The sequence below is a fragment of the Lemur catta genome, chromosome 3 (genome assembly GCF_020740605.2).
Source record: "Lemur catta isolate mLemCat1 chromosome 3, mLemCat1.pri, whole genome shotgun sequence".
NCBI lineage: Eukaryota > Metazoa > Chordata > Mammalia > Primates > Lemuridae > Lemur > Lemur catta.
In genome coordinates, this window is record NC_059130.1 from 53,890,781 (window position 1) to 53,907,303 (window position 16,523).

The window sequence follows — 16,523 nt, forward strand, 5'->3', positions numbered from 1 at the left end:
AGAGAATGGTCTGCAAGTGGCACTACAAAGGTAAGAAAAACCACAAGGTGATCCTTTTGTAGTTCATAAGTGTGATGATTGGGTTTTCACACTCCTATATGAGATGTGCTTCCCTTGTTACCACAGCACATTACAAGAAAGAAAGGAATGAAAGGAAGGAAGGAAGGGAAAGAAAGAGAGAGAAAAAGAGAAAGAAAAGAAAGGAAAGGAAAGGAAGGAAAGAAGGAAGAAAAGGAAGAGAAGAGAGAGGAGGGGAGGGGCGGGGAGGGAGAGGAGAAAAAAGACCATGAGAAAACAAGTGCTAAATGGGAGGCTGCAGGACTCTGTAAGAGCAGCGGGTCTCAAACTTCAGTGTGTATGAGAATCACCTGGAAGGTTTGTTCAACTGTAGACCGCTGGCCCCCATGCCCAGAGTTTCTGATTTAGTAAGTATTAAGTCTGAGAATTTGTATTTCTAAAAAAAAATTTCTAGATGATACTGATGCATCTGGTCTGAGTTGTACTTTCAGAACAATTCAGAACAAAAAGAGGAAAGAAATAAGCAAAAAGATTTACTGTATAGGGTATGTTGTTGCTGACTTACTGTGAATCCCAGAAAACACAATGAAACGGTTTTATGAGTTGCAGAGGGATGAGAAATGGGTCCTCGCAAAATCAGACTTTAGTTGAAGACAGCTGTATGCAGTAAGAGAAGCGAAACAATCTTTTACTAAAAAATAGTGTACAATACAGGAAGGATCAATTACAAATCGATATTTTCCTTTACCAAACTGACTTCAACTAACCTACTAAAAGTTTAAGTATCTATCATGTGCCAGGCCCCTTACAGCCTAAGAATAGGTTAATCATCAAGTTGGTAAAACACAGTAACCATAATGTAGGTCTCTATAATCTTTTATATTATGTACATAAAATTATATATATAAACTTTTAGGACAATAATATAATACATAGTGTTTAGCATATACATACAGATTTCTTAGTTAAAAATAGAGTTGGATAGGAATAACTATCACTTTAATTCTGGCTGTGTCATGAAGGCAACACCACTATTTTAACCAGTAGTTAATTATGTTTTTAAAATGCCTTACAGTTTAAAGATATTTCAAAATTTCTCATATAAATTATAAAAATAAAGAAGTCAAGAAAATTTTTTCTCTTTCTCTATATAATACACATATGTTTTGAATTTTAACTTTAGATGGTATCAGAACACTGCCTGAATCACTGTTACACTTTAAATAAGAGTTCAAAATTGTAAAATACATAAAACTGATACACATGATTTATACATAAATACAACTTGAAAATGATAAAACAGAAATATTTTACAGAATATTTAAATAAAAGTCTGTTAAGTAAAATATTTAAACATTCATTGCTATCACACATGCATATTAAGAAATGTCTCATAAGTTCCTATAGAAACTTACTTACATATATTCACTATTAGATATTACTAAAATATTTAGTTATTTGGCCTGAAATTCAACATCTTTCAAACCATAGGTAATATTTTGTTAAACTAAATTTCAGTGTAAATTTTGGATATAGAACCATCAGAGAATCTTATGTAATCTGACACTCAATAAAACCAATTATTTCTTAGAAGCTCTAAATATTTTTGAACACAGACAAATATTTGTTTTAAAAGTTAAAAACTCAACAGGAACTATGTTTTTAATACACTTTTATATGTTCTTCATTATTTTTCACTTATTGAATTAGAAAACCATAGTCTTCATTTTAAAACAAGCAGAGGCTATCTCTTTTGGATTTTCATTGCTTAGAACAGGGCCTATAACATAGACAATTATTTATAGAATGAATAACATCTGGAATTTATTCAAATTTTAGGGATCCAAAATTATAAAATTTCCTGTGAATTATATCATTTAAAAAATGAACATATAGCTATTAAAAAATGTAACTGAAAATTGTTTAATCATTTTAGAGCAGTCAAAATGCAACATAAGATTGGTATCTGAAAGCAATCATTTTACCATGTGCATTTTAATCTTTTATCATTCATTTTAAGTTGATGGATAATTTAAAAACTCAGTTTTAATCAAAATTGTTTTCAAACATTGTCATAATGTCACTTTGAAGAGTAATATCAATGGTACCCGCCATCTGTAAAAAAGAGGAGAAAATTGTAATGTTACTTTAAAATGTATACCTTTATTAACAACTATATAAAATGATTATGCAACATTTGGGAACAGATTACACAAAATGAAAACTATTTAACATAATACATTTGTACATAATTTTTTATTTCTGTTCAAATATTACCTGATTTTAATATATTGTTCATGTGACAAATAAAAATTAAAACCTATAAGAACACTAAGTTTGACCTTTGTCTTCAAGTAAGACAGAAAACTCTCAATGTTGACCAAGTGGGTATTAATAAGAACATGACCTGAGAGCACACTGTCTTATTTATTTCTATAACCAACATAGTGCTAGCCGCATAAAATTATTTTCTGAATGAACCAATATCTTCCCTCTGTGAGAGAATTATATGTATTAAGCCTATGGGCTTGCCTTGATTCTGCCAGTTATGTGTAACCTAAAACAAATTACTTAACCAAGTCTATTTTATGTATAGATATTTATGAAGATTGCATCAGATTGCATGTACAACACTCAGCAGAATACTTTATTAAGTGTTAAAAAGCTGTATAAAAATACCAAAAATGCTAATTAAGACAAAGGAAACAAATGTTAACTATAATCTGAAGACTTTTCTTTTCTCTTTTTTTTTTGTTAAGGGTAGCTCCTAGAACCAGAATGGGTTCAGAGAGACTCCCTGAAGCCTTTTCTAAATGCCTTTGTTATAAGGGTTAGATATTCTTTAGCATCTGAAATGACAGCAAATATTAAAATTCAACAAATTTTTTTTAATCAATAAACAGCAAGAGACCAGAGTGGTAGGTAAAAGCACCAGTTTGTAATCAGTTGGTTGGCATCCTGAATGGGACTTAGCTTTCTCATTAAGCTATGTGGGAAAAGATTTGGAATTACAATTTACCAACAAAAATATATTTTAAAAAGTATGTCTAACTCTTACAAACTACAAAAATTTCTTAAAATTTGCCTTGGGGACAAAGGATACTTCTTAAATCCTAACCCAGGCTACCTTCCTAATGCCCAGTTCCTAGGATGCCAAATGTCTTCCTAGATAGTTCCTCAAAGTTCTTTTTAAGCCTCCAAAATAAGAGTTGGATATGTTGTCCTAGTTTAAATATCATGTGATACTGCTATAAGTATCCAGACATACTGCAAAATTTGAAGAGCATGTAATGAAACCTGTTTTTATTTAAAGGTTGTATGGATAGGCTTATTTAGACTTTCTTCCATATTGACTAAAATCTGTGCATGTGGAACAATTATTGATAGAAAAGTGGTTATTCTCTATACCAATTAACCTTAGATACCATGATTTTAATACTAGCTAATGTTCTCTGGATTCCTTTCTCCGTGGTCCTAATATACTCTTCAACTATTCAAAAACTTGGTCAAGGGAACTGGCATGAAGTGAACTTTTGGAAGCTCTGCTAAGTGTCAAGTTATCATAGTTAGTTAGTTAGTTTATTGATTGATTTACTGATTGACAGAATCTTGCTCTGTTGCCCATGCTAGAGTTCCATGGCATCAGCCTAGCTCACAGCAACCTCAAATGCCTGACCTCAAATGATCCTCCTGCCTCGGCCTCCCAAAGTGCTAGGATTACAAGTGTGAGCCACTACGCCTGGCCTGTAATATAGCTTTTTAGAGTATGAATCTGTCAACAGCAAGGTAAGAGGTTGAGCTGTCAAGAATGATAGCAGGTAGATCTAAAATCAGGTTGATACTTATTGAACTGCTAGGATGTGACATGATTAGTCACATTTCCATGGATTCCAAGTCTAGTCAATTTCCAGAAAAGTGCTTATGATATTGGGGATCATATCAGGTTACCTAGTTGGGTTGTTAAGTGGCAACTAGGCTGCTATGAAATCGCTTGGGGAGACTGAAGTCATGTCCTTGCGAGTGCCAACAGGAGAAATTCTTAGGTCGCTAGAGAAAAACTTCTGGTCAAGTATTAATGACATTTAATAATGAGTTCCTAAAAACCACAAAATTAAGACAATATCAAAAAATTACTATTTAAATGTAAATTAATTAAAATTAAATAAAGTTTAAAATTCAGTTTCTCAGTTGCCTTAGCCACATTTCAACTGCACCATAGCCGTATGTGCCTAGCCGCTATTGATTTGATCAAACAGACAAAGCAATTTCTATCACTGTAGAAAGTTCCATAAGACCACGCTGGTCAGGCCAGACACGGTGGTTCACACCTGTAATCCTCACACTTTGGGAGGCTGACGCAGGAGGATTGCTTGAAGCCAGAAATTTGAGACTAGCCTAAGCAACATAGCCAGACCCTGTCTCTAATAGAAAAATTAGCCAGGCATGGTGGCATGCAGCTACTTGGGAGGCTGAGGCACAGGGATTGCTCAAGCCCAGTTTGAGGTTTCAGTGAGCTATGATAACACCACTGCATTCTAGCTCGAGGAACAGAACAGACCCTGCCTCAAAAACAAAACAAAACAAAACAAAATAAAACAGACCACACTGTTCTAATGTAAACTCTACCATATGTTACAACACTGTTATATGCATTTGTTTCTATCTTATTATAAAACATGAGGCTGACAAAACTTTTGTTCATTAATTTCTAGAAAATTAATTTGTATTTTAACCAAAGCCAAAGCCAATGGCTCTTTTCTTCTCAAACTAATGTTCTCATATGTCCTATGAATTTACATGTCTTTTCCAGGATTATAAAAATACCTAGCACCCAACAAGGTAAAATGTGCAAAATCTGGCATTAATGGTTGCCAGGTATGCAAAGAAGCAGAAAAACACTATCTACAAAGAAGAGACTGAGATGAAAAATACTGGATGGAATTAACAGAAGATTACAGACACTGAAGAAAATATTAGTGGATTTATCCAAAATGAAACCCAAAAGGAAAAAAAGAATTTAAAAAATGAAAAGAGCATCATTAATGTGAGCTGTGAGACAACTTTAAGTGGCCTAATACATGAGTAATTAGAGTCCTGAAAAGGGAATGAGGGGGACATTATTTGAAGAAATAATGGCCAAAATTTTTCCAACCTTGATGAAAACTATAAACACACATATCCAATAAGCTCAACAAAGCACGAGAAACATGAAGAAAACAACTGCTGAAACCCAGGGATTGATACAAATGTTAAAAGCAGTGGAGGAAAGACATGTTCTATACAATGGAACAAAGATAATGATATCAGATTTCTCATCCTAAACAATGCAAACAATGAGACATTGAAGGAGTATCTTTATAAGTACTGAAAGAAAAAATACTAACAATCTAGAATTTTTTATTCAACCAAAATGTCTTTCAAAAAATTGAAGGCAAGTTGAAAACACATCCACACAAATATTTATAGTGGCTTTATTCATATTGCCATAACTTGGAAGTAACCAAGATGTCCTTCAATTAAGTAAATAAATAACTAAACTGTGGTACATCCATCCATACAATGGAATATGATTCTGTGCCAAAAAGAAATGAACTATCACAATAGCCAAGATATGGAATCAACCTAAGTGTCCATAAATGGCTGGATGGATAGAGGAAATATGGTATATATTGGAATAGTATGCAATGGAATACTATTTGGTCATTAAAAAGGATATCCTGTCATTTGCAACAACCTGGATGAACCTAAAGGGCATTATGTTAAGTGAAATAAGCTAGGCACAGAAAGATAAATACCATATGACCTCACTTACATGTGGAATCTTAAAAAGCTGAACCCATAGAAAACGAGAATAGAATGGTGGTTACCAGAGGCTAAGGAGGGAGGAGTATTGTTCAAAGAATACAAAAGTTCAGATGGCAATAAATTGAAGAGATCTAATGTACTATATGGTAACTATAGTTAATAGCAATGTATTGTATGCTCAAAAATCACTATGGATAGATTTTTAAGGGTTCTCACCACAAAAAAAAAAAAGTGAGCTAATGCATGTTAATTAGCTTGATGTAGCCATTCCACAATGTTTCATATGTTTCAAAACATCATGTTGTATACCATAAATATATACGATTTTAACTGTCAATTAGAATAATTAATTGTTTGAAAGAAATGAACTATCAAGCCACAAAAAGATACAGAGGAACCCTAAATGCACATTGCTAAGTGAAAGAAGATAATTTAAAAAGGCTACATACTGTATGATTTCAACTATATAATGTTTTGGAAAAGGCAAAACTATGGAGACAGTAAAAATATCAGTGGTTGCCAGGGTTTTGAGAGGGAGGGATAAATAGGTGGGGCATAGGGAAGTTTTAGGGCAGGCAAATTATTCTGTATGGAACTTTAATGGTTGATATATGTCATCACACAGATATGTCAAATGGTTGATATATGTCAAAATGCACAGAAACTACACGGAGTGAACTGTAATGTAAACTATGGACTTTGCTTGATAAACTAAGGTTGACAATGATGTGTTGATGTTGATGGTGGGAGAGGGTATGTGTGTGGAGAGAGAGCGAGTACAGTATGTGGTAACTCTGTATGTTCAGCTCAGTTTTGCTATGAACCTAAAACTGCTCTAAAAAATAGTCTCTCAATGAAAAAAAAATAAAGGCCAAATAAAGGTATTTTCAGAGACACAAAAGCTGAAAGAATTTATCACCAGTGGACTTACACTATAAAAAATGTTAACAGGAAGTCTTTTAGGAAAAAGGAAAATTATACTATTTAGAAATCTGGATCTGAACAAAAGAATGAAGAGCACTGGAAATGGTAACTGCACAGGTAAATATAAAATCTTTAAGAAATTATTATTTAAAATTTTTAAGGGATAATTTGAGTGTTTAAGCAATAGATAGCATAAGGCTGAGAGGGGAGAAATGGAAGTACGTTATTGTAAAGCTCTTACATTAAACGTGAAATGGTATAACATAAATAGAAAGTAGAGGGTGGCCGGGCGCAGTGACTCACGCCTGTAATCCTAGCCCTCTGGGAGGCCGAGACGGGTGGATTGCTCGAGGTCAGGAGTTCGAGACCAGCCTGAGCAAGAGCGAGACCCCGTCTCTACTAAAAATAGAAATAAAAATTATCTGGACAACTAAAAATATATAGAGAAAAAATTAGCCGGGCATGGTGGTGCATGCCTGTAGTCCCAGCTACTCGGGAGGCTGAGGCAGTAGGATCGCTTAAGCCTAGGAGTTTGAGGTTGCTGTGAGCTAGGCTGACGCCACGGCACTCACTCTAGCCCGGGCAACAGAGTGAGACTCTGTCTCAAAAAAAACAAACAAAAAAAAGAAAGTAGAGGGTGATAAATTAAAGGTATATACTATAAATCCTAAAGCAAACACTAAAATAAGAAAACAAAGAATTACTGATAATAGGCTAATGAAGGAGATAAAATGGAATTCTTTAAAAAACTTATTAACACAAAAGAAGGCAGAGAAGAAGAAAAAAAGAGAGAACAAGAACAGACAGGACAAACAGAAAACAAAGAGCAAGATGGTGGGCTCAAACTTAACCATGTCAATGATCATATTGCACGTAATTGGTCTAAACACCTGATAAAAAGCAGACTTTGGCCAGGCACAGTGGTTCACACCTGTAATCCTAGCACTCTGGGAAGCTGAGGAAGGAGGATCACTTGAGGTCAGGGGTTTGAGACCAGTCTAAGCAAAAGTGAGACCTCGTCTCTACAAAAAGTAGAAAAATCAGCTCGGTGTGGTGGTATACACCTGTAGTCCCAGCTACTCGGGAGGCTGAAGCAAGAGGATCACCTAAGCCCAGGAGTTTGAGGTTCCAGTGAGTTATGATCATGCTGCTGCACTCCAGCCCAGCAACAGAGTGAGAACCTGCTTCTTAAAAAAAAAAAAATCCAGGGTCTCCATGTATCGCCTAGGCTCAAACTTTTGGCCTTAAGCGATTATCCCACTTCAGCCTCCAGATGAGGCATATCTTTTGGTCACAATTAATAGGTGGTTTACAGATTTTTCAAGAGCAATAATATTACTATTAAGTGATAAATTACTTCACCTATATGACAGGCATTTTTCCATGTGCTTAATACATGTAAATTCATTTCACCTTCACAATAGGCCTTATTAGGCCCACTTTACAGGTGAGGAAATTGAGTCACAGAGAGGTTAAATAAATTGCCAAGGTCCAAAAGTCTAGTAAATGACAGAAGCAGGATTTGAATCCAGGCTCTATTATTGCATTATGTTTGCCTCTTTTGACTAAGAAATTTTTATTTTAAGCTGTGATTTTAGAACTTTATCCTCACTAAAGAAGTAATTCCACTGTAACTGAAAAATTACCCTGAACATATCTTTGAACATAAGACTATGTTCTGTTAAATCTTGCCTTTGTTAGATTTAGTAAACTAAAATTCACTTACTGCTTCTCTTCTCCTCCGCTCTTGCTCTTTCTCCCTTGCTAAATTACGGTCTTCGAGATGCCAGAGTTTACATTTATCTTGAGCTTCCAATGACTGCTGATGTTCTTTCTGCTCTTCTCCATGGCACTTGTTTTGCGTTTTATTTGAAAAAGATTCTGGAGTCCATCCATTTCCAAGGCCCCTTAAAGAAACCATATAGCTCAAAGTAGGTTTTAAGTTCCTTAAAAGTTTTTATTACATAGATATGTTATTAAATGACAAATATAAAGCAATATACTACATACCCATTTTCATGTTATAACATTATTTTTAGGTTTTATATTGATGTGTCAAATTTTACATAGGATAATCTATATTATCAAAGAAAATGTTTTGGAAAGCTGTGACAAAAGTGAACTACTATCTTCTTACATGTAGAATGGAAAAACTTTAAGACATTCCTGGAAAATAATGTCTTTATAATTTAGTAATTTAAGTATTGGTATCTTTTCTAGCTTAATCACTTGATTATTTCTATCTTCTTCAAGATAGATACTGCTATTGGAAAAATTATCAATAGAAATGTACTTTTTGCAATCACAATATGCTCGGTGTTCCACTAAATGGCTGAATCATAGTCATTTGACAGATAAGAAATTTAACATATTTAAAATACATGGCTATACTTCCCAAGGCCTCCTTTAATCTAGTAAATTACATACCTCTGATTTTCTTGAGATACTTTTGGTTCCTTTGCATTTTGTTCCATATGCTTCTGTATAAGTTCCTCTGTTCTAGCTTTTACTTCTTTTTCAATGGCTGCTTTTCTAAATTGGTTGAAGAGTTCATCTGAGGATTTCAGCATACCTGGTGTTTTTACTGGTTTACCTAAACTTTTCCAAGAGTCTGCATTCTTAATCTTTATATCCTAAAACAAATATTTGATTCAGTCTACATGTGTCAGCCAAGTTTTGGAAGGAAGACAATATATTTTGATACAGTAATGGATCAAATTAAGATTCCAAAGGCCTTCATGTATTTTTACTAAACTTAAGCTAAAAGGTTACTTAAGGCCAGAGAAAAATAAGAAAACATGATAACAGATCATCATCTAAACTCAATTATTCATCTAAGACTAAGTTAAAGTAGCATGCTCATCAATTATTTCAATTTAAGACACACACAAATATAACTGCATAATAATTTGCAGGGGATGTAAACATAAACCACTCAAGTAATTAAGATACTTATGATCATATAGAGAAAATAAAATAAATACACAAATGATTAGTAAAAGGCAAAATAAGATTATCCCCTAAGAATGATGTGGAGTTTGTTGAGAAACCTCTGACACAGCTATGTCTTATGTATGTTAATTTAAAATTTTCTAATAGCCACACTAAAAAAAATTTTAAGTAAATTTAATTTTAATAATATATTTTATTTACTTAACCAAATAACCCAAAACATTATTCTTTCAACATGTAAGCAATATAAAAGCCTTGTTAATAAGATATCTTACATTTTAAAATACCAAGTCATCCAAATTACTAGGAGTTGTAACATCCCTTCTCATACCCCACCACACACAAAGATCTTCACCAATGGTTACCCAGTTGTGTTTTTAAAGTCGTTCCTATAAGTTGCCAATAAAATCTGTTTTTGTCGCTACCAATGGAATGGCCTAAATACCAGTTCCAGGTTTCATGTGACTACTCAGCTAAAGAATCTCACCTTCTGACAGAGATTTGAAACAAGACAGGTAGTATAGTCATCCCTCTGTATCCCTGGGAGATTGGTGCCAGTACCTCCCTTGGATACCAAAATCTGTGGATGCTCAAGTCCCTGATGTCAAATGGCATAGTATTTGCATATAATCTATGCACATCTTTCCATATACTTTAAATCATCTCTAGATTACTTATAATACATAATACAATATAAATGTTACATAAATAGTTGTTATACTATATTGTTTGGGGAATAATGACAAGAAAATAATCTGTACATGTTCAATACAGATGCAATTTTTTCTCCAAATATTTTCAACCCATGGTTGATTGCATGGAGGGCCAACTGTATATTTAATAGGGAATAAAAGGAGGATGAAAGCCTGGTCTCTGGCTCTGTGTCCTGAAATTGTTATTTCATTGCAATGAAATTTTGACAGACCCTAAAACAGGAGAGAAAGTTCACATGTGATTTGAAGTATAGGAAAGTTTATCAGGTATCACAAAGAATGAGAAGACTTCTGACAGGGATAGATGAGGATGGAAAGCATTCCTTGTGGAAGACAATCAAAGGTACTACTAGGTGTATCTGGAAAGAAATGACTAGTTCAGTTGCAATCAATTACAGGGCATATTAGTGAAGACTGAGAAGTTAGACTGGGGTCACAACGTAATGGTGCTTTATCTTCCTGCTGGTGGCAGAAGTTGGAAACCACTAAAGCTTTCATACAGATGAGTGATATGATCAGAGCAGTACACATCAAGAGGACTAATATAAGAATGTTAAGATTGGAATGGATTAGAGGAAAGAGAGTCTCAAGTAAGTCAGACCAGGACTAGGTATGTTAAAAGAGCTGAGATTAAGGCAAAAATGCCTAGTTTCATTGATGGGAAGGGAAAAGGAGATATCTTTAGAAGTAAAACTGAAAGAATTTAACAACTCTTTGGCTGTAGGGCACTGAGAAGTTGTCAAAAATGTTAAAACTTATGAGAGGTCAAGTCTAGAAGTATATATTTGAGTCATCTGCATAGAGAGTATAACTGAAATCACCATAGTATACGTTCAATCAGAAAAAAGTGGAAGACTGGTTTCACGCCCCATCAAGACTTTAGGAGGGATGCAACTAGTTTAGAAGTCACTGGTTTCCTTGGGGGAAAAATTACAGGCACAGGGGAATAACTAGATACCAGACAAAATGAATACACTGACGCTTAACTGGGGGTGACCCCCCTCCAGGAGGATAGTTGGCAATGTCAGTAGACATATTGGTTGTCACAGGGGGCTGGGGGCAAGGGTACTACTGGCATCTAGCAGGTAGAGGCTAGGGTTTCTATAATGCATAGACCCACCCCCAACAAAAAAATTTATTCAAGCCAGGCACAGTGGCATGTGCCTATATTCCCAGCTGTTCAGGAGGCTGAGGCAGGAGGATTGCTTAAGTTGAGGAGCTGGAGACCAGTCCAGGCAACATAGTGAGTCCCTGTCTCTAAAAAATAAAAAATTTGGTCAGCCTGAAATGTCAATAGTGCTATAGTTGAGAAACTCCAGTTTAAGATGTAAACAAGTGGTAGGAAAAGAAGACAAAAAGTAATAATGGATAGAGGCTACAGAGATGACAGAAGTCCACAATAAATCTGTTGAATGAAAAAGTTAAGAACAGAGATGGATAGGTTAGTCTTGGCAAGAAGGGATATCTTTTCCTGAGGCAGAAGTAAATAAGAGAAGAAAGAATGGCAAAGCTAGGGTTTCTGAGTAGAAAGATAAGAAGTTGAGAGTTTGTTGAAATAATTTATTTTAATTCCTTTTCTTACTTGGTCAAGATGCTTGAACCATCTGGGCTGCAATTTATTCATAAAGACCAATTATCACAGATTTCTTCTAGCACCAAAATTTTGTAGCCTCTCTTTTCAATAAGTGTTAATACTGCTGACAGGAAGGAAGCAAGGGTGGCAAAGATGTCAAGATAGAAAGAGTTTACTTGACCCTTTGTTGTGAAGAGAACAGGCTACACAATTCCATTTCTTAAGCTTTCATTCTAAAATTTTACTGATTTTCACCTGTAGCACAAGTGTCAATGGTATGACATAGAGTCGATGTTTTGGTGCTTACTTTTGCTGTAACCTCTTTGTTCTTTTGGAAATTTTCTTATTGTTTTTGAACTTTATTTTGGGCCAGTCAAAATTACGAGGTTTTGTTAAATTAGAAACATAAAGATTATAGTACACAGTAAATCAAATATTTAAGAAATTTATTCTTTTCATCCTAAAGGGGATGGATGATACTTCCGTTATTAAGTAAAACAATAAAATTAAAAACTAATGTTGGTTGTCAGAAAAGGCACTTTTTTTAAAAATGAAAGTGAGATTTATTCAGAAACTATAGAAAGTCTACTCCACACACAGAGCAGAGGCTAGTTCTCCCTGCACAAGAGAACCGGTCCTCTGGTTCCTGTTGCCTTTCTATTTAAGCAATGTCTTAATTATAGGTTAAAGAAGAGGGGAAATATTCATGGAAGGGGTAATGTTTTCCTGAAATCAGCGTGACACCTCTATTTCTCCACCATCTTGGTTGTAATCAGTTGGAACTTGCCCTGCCTCCATCTTGTTTTTTCGGTTTCTTGGGGTTTTTTTTGTTTTTTGTTTTTTTTTTTAGAAAAGGCACTTTTAAAATAATTCTTATGCATGCCTATCAATAATAAAACACCAACATCAGACATAGTTGGTCTTTAAAGCTAATAATTATTAGCAGAGAATTATGTAAAAAAATCAAAGATACTAAGAAAGCCCAAGGGCCAAAGCAGTATGTTCCTACGGTGAAATGTTAGATTGCCTAAGTGTCCCTAAACAATAAACTTAAACACTAAGGCTAAGATTTGTCCTCTGAAGTACTTGTGAGGTAAAAAGAAAGGGAGGGGGTGTTATATAAATATCCTGTTCATAGTCAGTTTCTGAGAACACCTAGAAAAGTACCTGATGTATCTAATGTATCCCAAACATCCAGAATATTTGTTTGAAGAATGTTATCAATGTGTAGTTTGAAGATAAAGTGTACATAAGGCTCCATTAGGAAATCCCCCAGATTTCCTAGATATCTCTAGAATAGATTCTAAAAGATAGTTTTATGACATGCTTTAAAATTTGGATAGCTGGCAAATACCAACATTATAGAATTTGCAACTAAACACAAGCATGAAGACCAATGGGTAGAGGTAGGGTGTTCCTCACGGTAATTGTTTAAATTACAGAGGTAAAAATCAGGCTTAGAGGCCGGGCGCAGTGGCTCACGCCTATAATTTAGCACTCTGGGAGGCCGAGGCTGGAGGATTGTTTGAGCTCAGGAGTTCAAGACCAGCCTGAGCAAGAGTGAGACCCCCGTCTCTACTAAAAATAGAAAGAAATTATATGGGCAGCTAAAAATATATATAGAAAAAATTAGCCCGGCATGGTGGCCCATGCCTGTAGTCCCAGCTACTCGGGAGGCTGAGGCAGGAGGATTGCTTGAGCCCAGGAGTTAGAGGTTGCAGTGAGCTAGGCTGACGCCACAGCACTCATTCTAGCCAGGGCAACAGAGTAAGACTCTGTCTCAAAAAAAAAAAAAAAAAGAAAGAAAGAAAAGAAATTAGGCTTAGAGATCCAAAATCTTATTCATGTTAGGGCTTAAAATACCACTTCTAGACCCAATCTTAATTCCCTTCAAGACTTGTGAGAAAAAATAACATTACTTTTACCTTCTGCACAGGAACTTGACATTCAGATTCTACAGCCATTGTGTCATTGTCACCAGATGGGTGCATCACAGTTAGGCCATTCAACAGCTGTTTAGAATCACCTAGAAGCACACATTTTTAGAATAGTATAATTAAAATATTTCATCTTACTAAGAACTTGATTTTTTTGCTTCCAGGTCAGACACTATGAAAACAAAGTGACTGATTGTTTTGATGCATCTTAACTTTGGAGTATTCCTACATGAGGACTTGCTATACTGTAAAACCAACATTTCTTACTTGACAGTTACCCTGTTTATTTTTTCTTCTTTTTGTTGTTTTTGTTTGTTTCAGTCAGCATTAAGTATAGCAGACATCGTGACTCACCCACTAAAATATGTTTTATCTGTCCCCATGCTATAGCACTCTCCAGTTTATAGACTGACCTCAGCTCCAGAGGTGGGTGGTGTTTAGGCCAAGTCAATGGTAATTCCATCTCCCCAACAATAACTCATTTGGGAAGAACAGACCTCCTAAGCCAATGTAAGGCTTCCAGGGACAGATGCTGTCTGGATGGCCAATTTGAAAACAAACAAAACACAGAGAACAGAAGAACTGAGATACAAGACTGCCGTAATAGCCAGCAAGGGAATAGAGTTAAAAGATAAAAAAAGTTTGACTCTCTGAGATGAAGAGAACAAACTATGCAATCTCGTTAATTCTTGGGCTTTCATACAAATGTTTCATTTACTATTATAGGTGAAGATTAACTACAGAAATAGAGTTTCAACTCTGATAAAGCCATGGCTAAAAGATTGACTTATATTTGTACTACTGGTTATGTAGGCCAACCAAATTCCTTATTATTTAAGTCAACTCGGGAGTAGTAGTTCATGCCTGTAATCCCAGCACTTTGGGAGGCTGAGGCAGAAGGATCACTTGAGGTCAGGAGTTTAAGACCAGGCTGGGCAACATAGTGAGAACTCATCTCTACAAAAAATAAAAAAAATTGTCTGGGCACAGTGGTGCACGCCTGTAGCCCCAGCTACTTGAGAGGCTGAGGCAGGAGGATCGTCTGAGAGTAGGAGTTCAAGGCTGCAGTGAGCTATACTCCAGCCTGGGCAACAGAGTGAGACCCTGTGGAAGAAAGAAAGAAAAGAAAGAAAAGAGAAGAGAAGAGAAAAGAGAAGAGAAGAGTGAGAAGAGAAAAGGAAGGAAGGAAGGTAGGAAGGAAGGGGAGGGGAGGGGTAGGGCAGGGAAGGAAAGAAGAAAGAAAGGAAGGAAAGAAAGGAAAGAAGGAAAGAAAAGAAGCTTAATTGATAATTTCTGTTTCAATTCTCTCTAGTCCCTGTCTATAGGTCCTAACTAGTATCTAAAGGACAGAGGGGACAAATCAAAACTAAATTTTTTTCTTTTTTTCTATTTTCCTCCTTTCTAAGTAAAAACTAAATTGCTGTTTTTGTTAACTAACTCAAGCTCACAAAATCCTGGACACACATATTATAGGAACTTTCATTTAAGCTTCTACCACTCATCAATCCCTTGACTGATTTTCTGGCTAAATCGCACTCTTTGAAGTTGCAGCAAGAAGAGAGCAAGGAACATCAAGGGAAAGGAGGGTGAGACAAAAACACTGTCAAAGGACATGTGAATGAAAGCACACATTTTAAATTTGTATGTCCCTACACAGCCCAATGTACCTATGGTTTCCCAGTTCAATAAGGAGTGGAAAAATGGCAAGAAAAGCTATACATACAGGCCGGGCGCGGTGGCTTACGCCTGTAATCCTAGCACTCTGGGAGGCGGAGGTGGGAGGATCCCTCAAGGTCAGGAGTTTGAGACCAGCCTGAGCAAGAGCGAGACCCCTGTCTCTATAAAAATAGAAAGAAATGATCTGGACAACTAAAAAAAATATATAGAAAAAAAATTAGGCAGGCATGGTGGCAAATGCCTGTAGTCCCAGCTACTTGGGAGGCTGAAGCAGAAGGATTGCTTGAGCCCGGGAGTTTGAGGTTGTTGTGAGCTAGGCTGACGCCACGGCACTCACTCTAGCCCGGGCAACAGAGCGAGACTCTGTCTCAAAAAAAAGAATTAAGGGGGAAAGTTTAGAATCTGGGGACTGAAAGGGGGAATTCAGTTTTTACATGCTGCGTTTAGAATGCCTATGTGATATTTAAATAAAGACATTCAGTACAGTTGTATAAATGTGCCTAGAGCCTTAGATATGCTTGAGTTGTAAAAATGAGACCAGAAGTCACAGATGCCAAAATTGACCAGGAAGAATGTATAGAGCACCACTTTCCAACCTTTTACATGTCATGATATGTAGAAAATGATCAATGTCTGGGCACACCTCGGTAAATGGGAAGGCTGCTATGAGAGCTAAAGGGAACACTAGCCCAATAAGCCTGTGCTTTGGAACATGGTTAAGCAGCTCTGGAGTAAAATAAAAAGAAAAGCAGCTTAAGGATGTAATTCAGAGTATTATTAACATCTAAAGGTAGATAAAGAGATACCTATAAGGAACATTCAGAGAGATGGGCTGGTCAAGAGAATAGTGTCATAGAGGCCTGGGAAATGTGTCTGTCAACAGTCCAACTCTGAAAAACATTTTTCTGTGAATGATCCTCTCAT

The 16,523-nt window shown here is 35.7% G+C and overlaps 1 protein-coding gene and 1 pseudogene across 1 annotated transcript in view; one reads left to right on the forward strand and one right to left on the reverse strand.

Annotated features, from left to right (window-relative positions):
• Positions 1-50: 50 nt before the first annotated feature.
• LOC123636323 lies at positions 51-144 on the forward strand (annotated as a pseudogene).
• A 1,781-nt stretch (positions 145-1,925) lies between these two features.
• Positions 1,926-16,523, reverse strand: part of BRDT (bromodomain testis associated) — a 54,218-nt gene continuing 39,620 nt past the window's right edge. The window contains 4 exon segments of the mRNA XM_045547541.1: positions 1,926-2,133; positions 8,474-8,654; positions 9,175-9,380; positions 13,911-14,011. Of these exon segments, the coding sequence (XP_045403497.1) occupies positions 2,065-2,133; positions 8,474-8,654; positions 9,175-9,380; positions 13,911-14,011 (557 nt within the window). The 3' untranslated portion in view covers positions 1,926-2,064.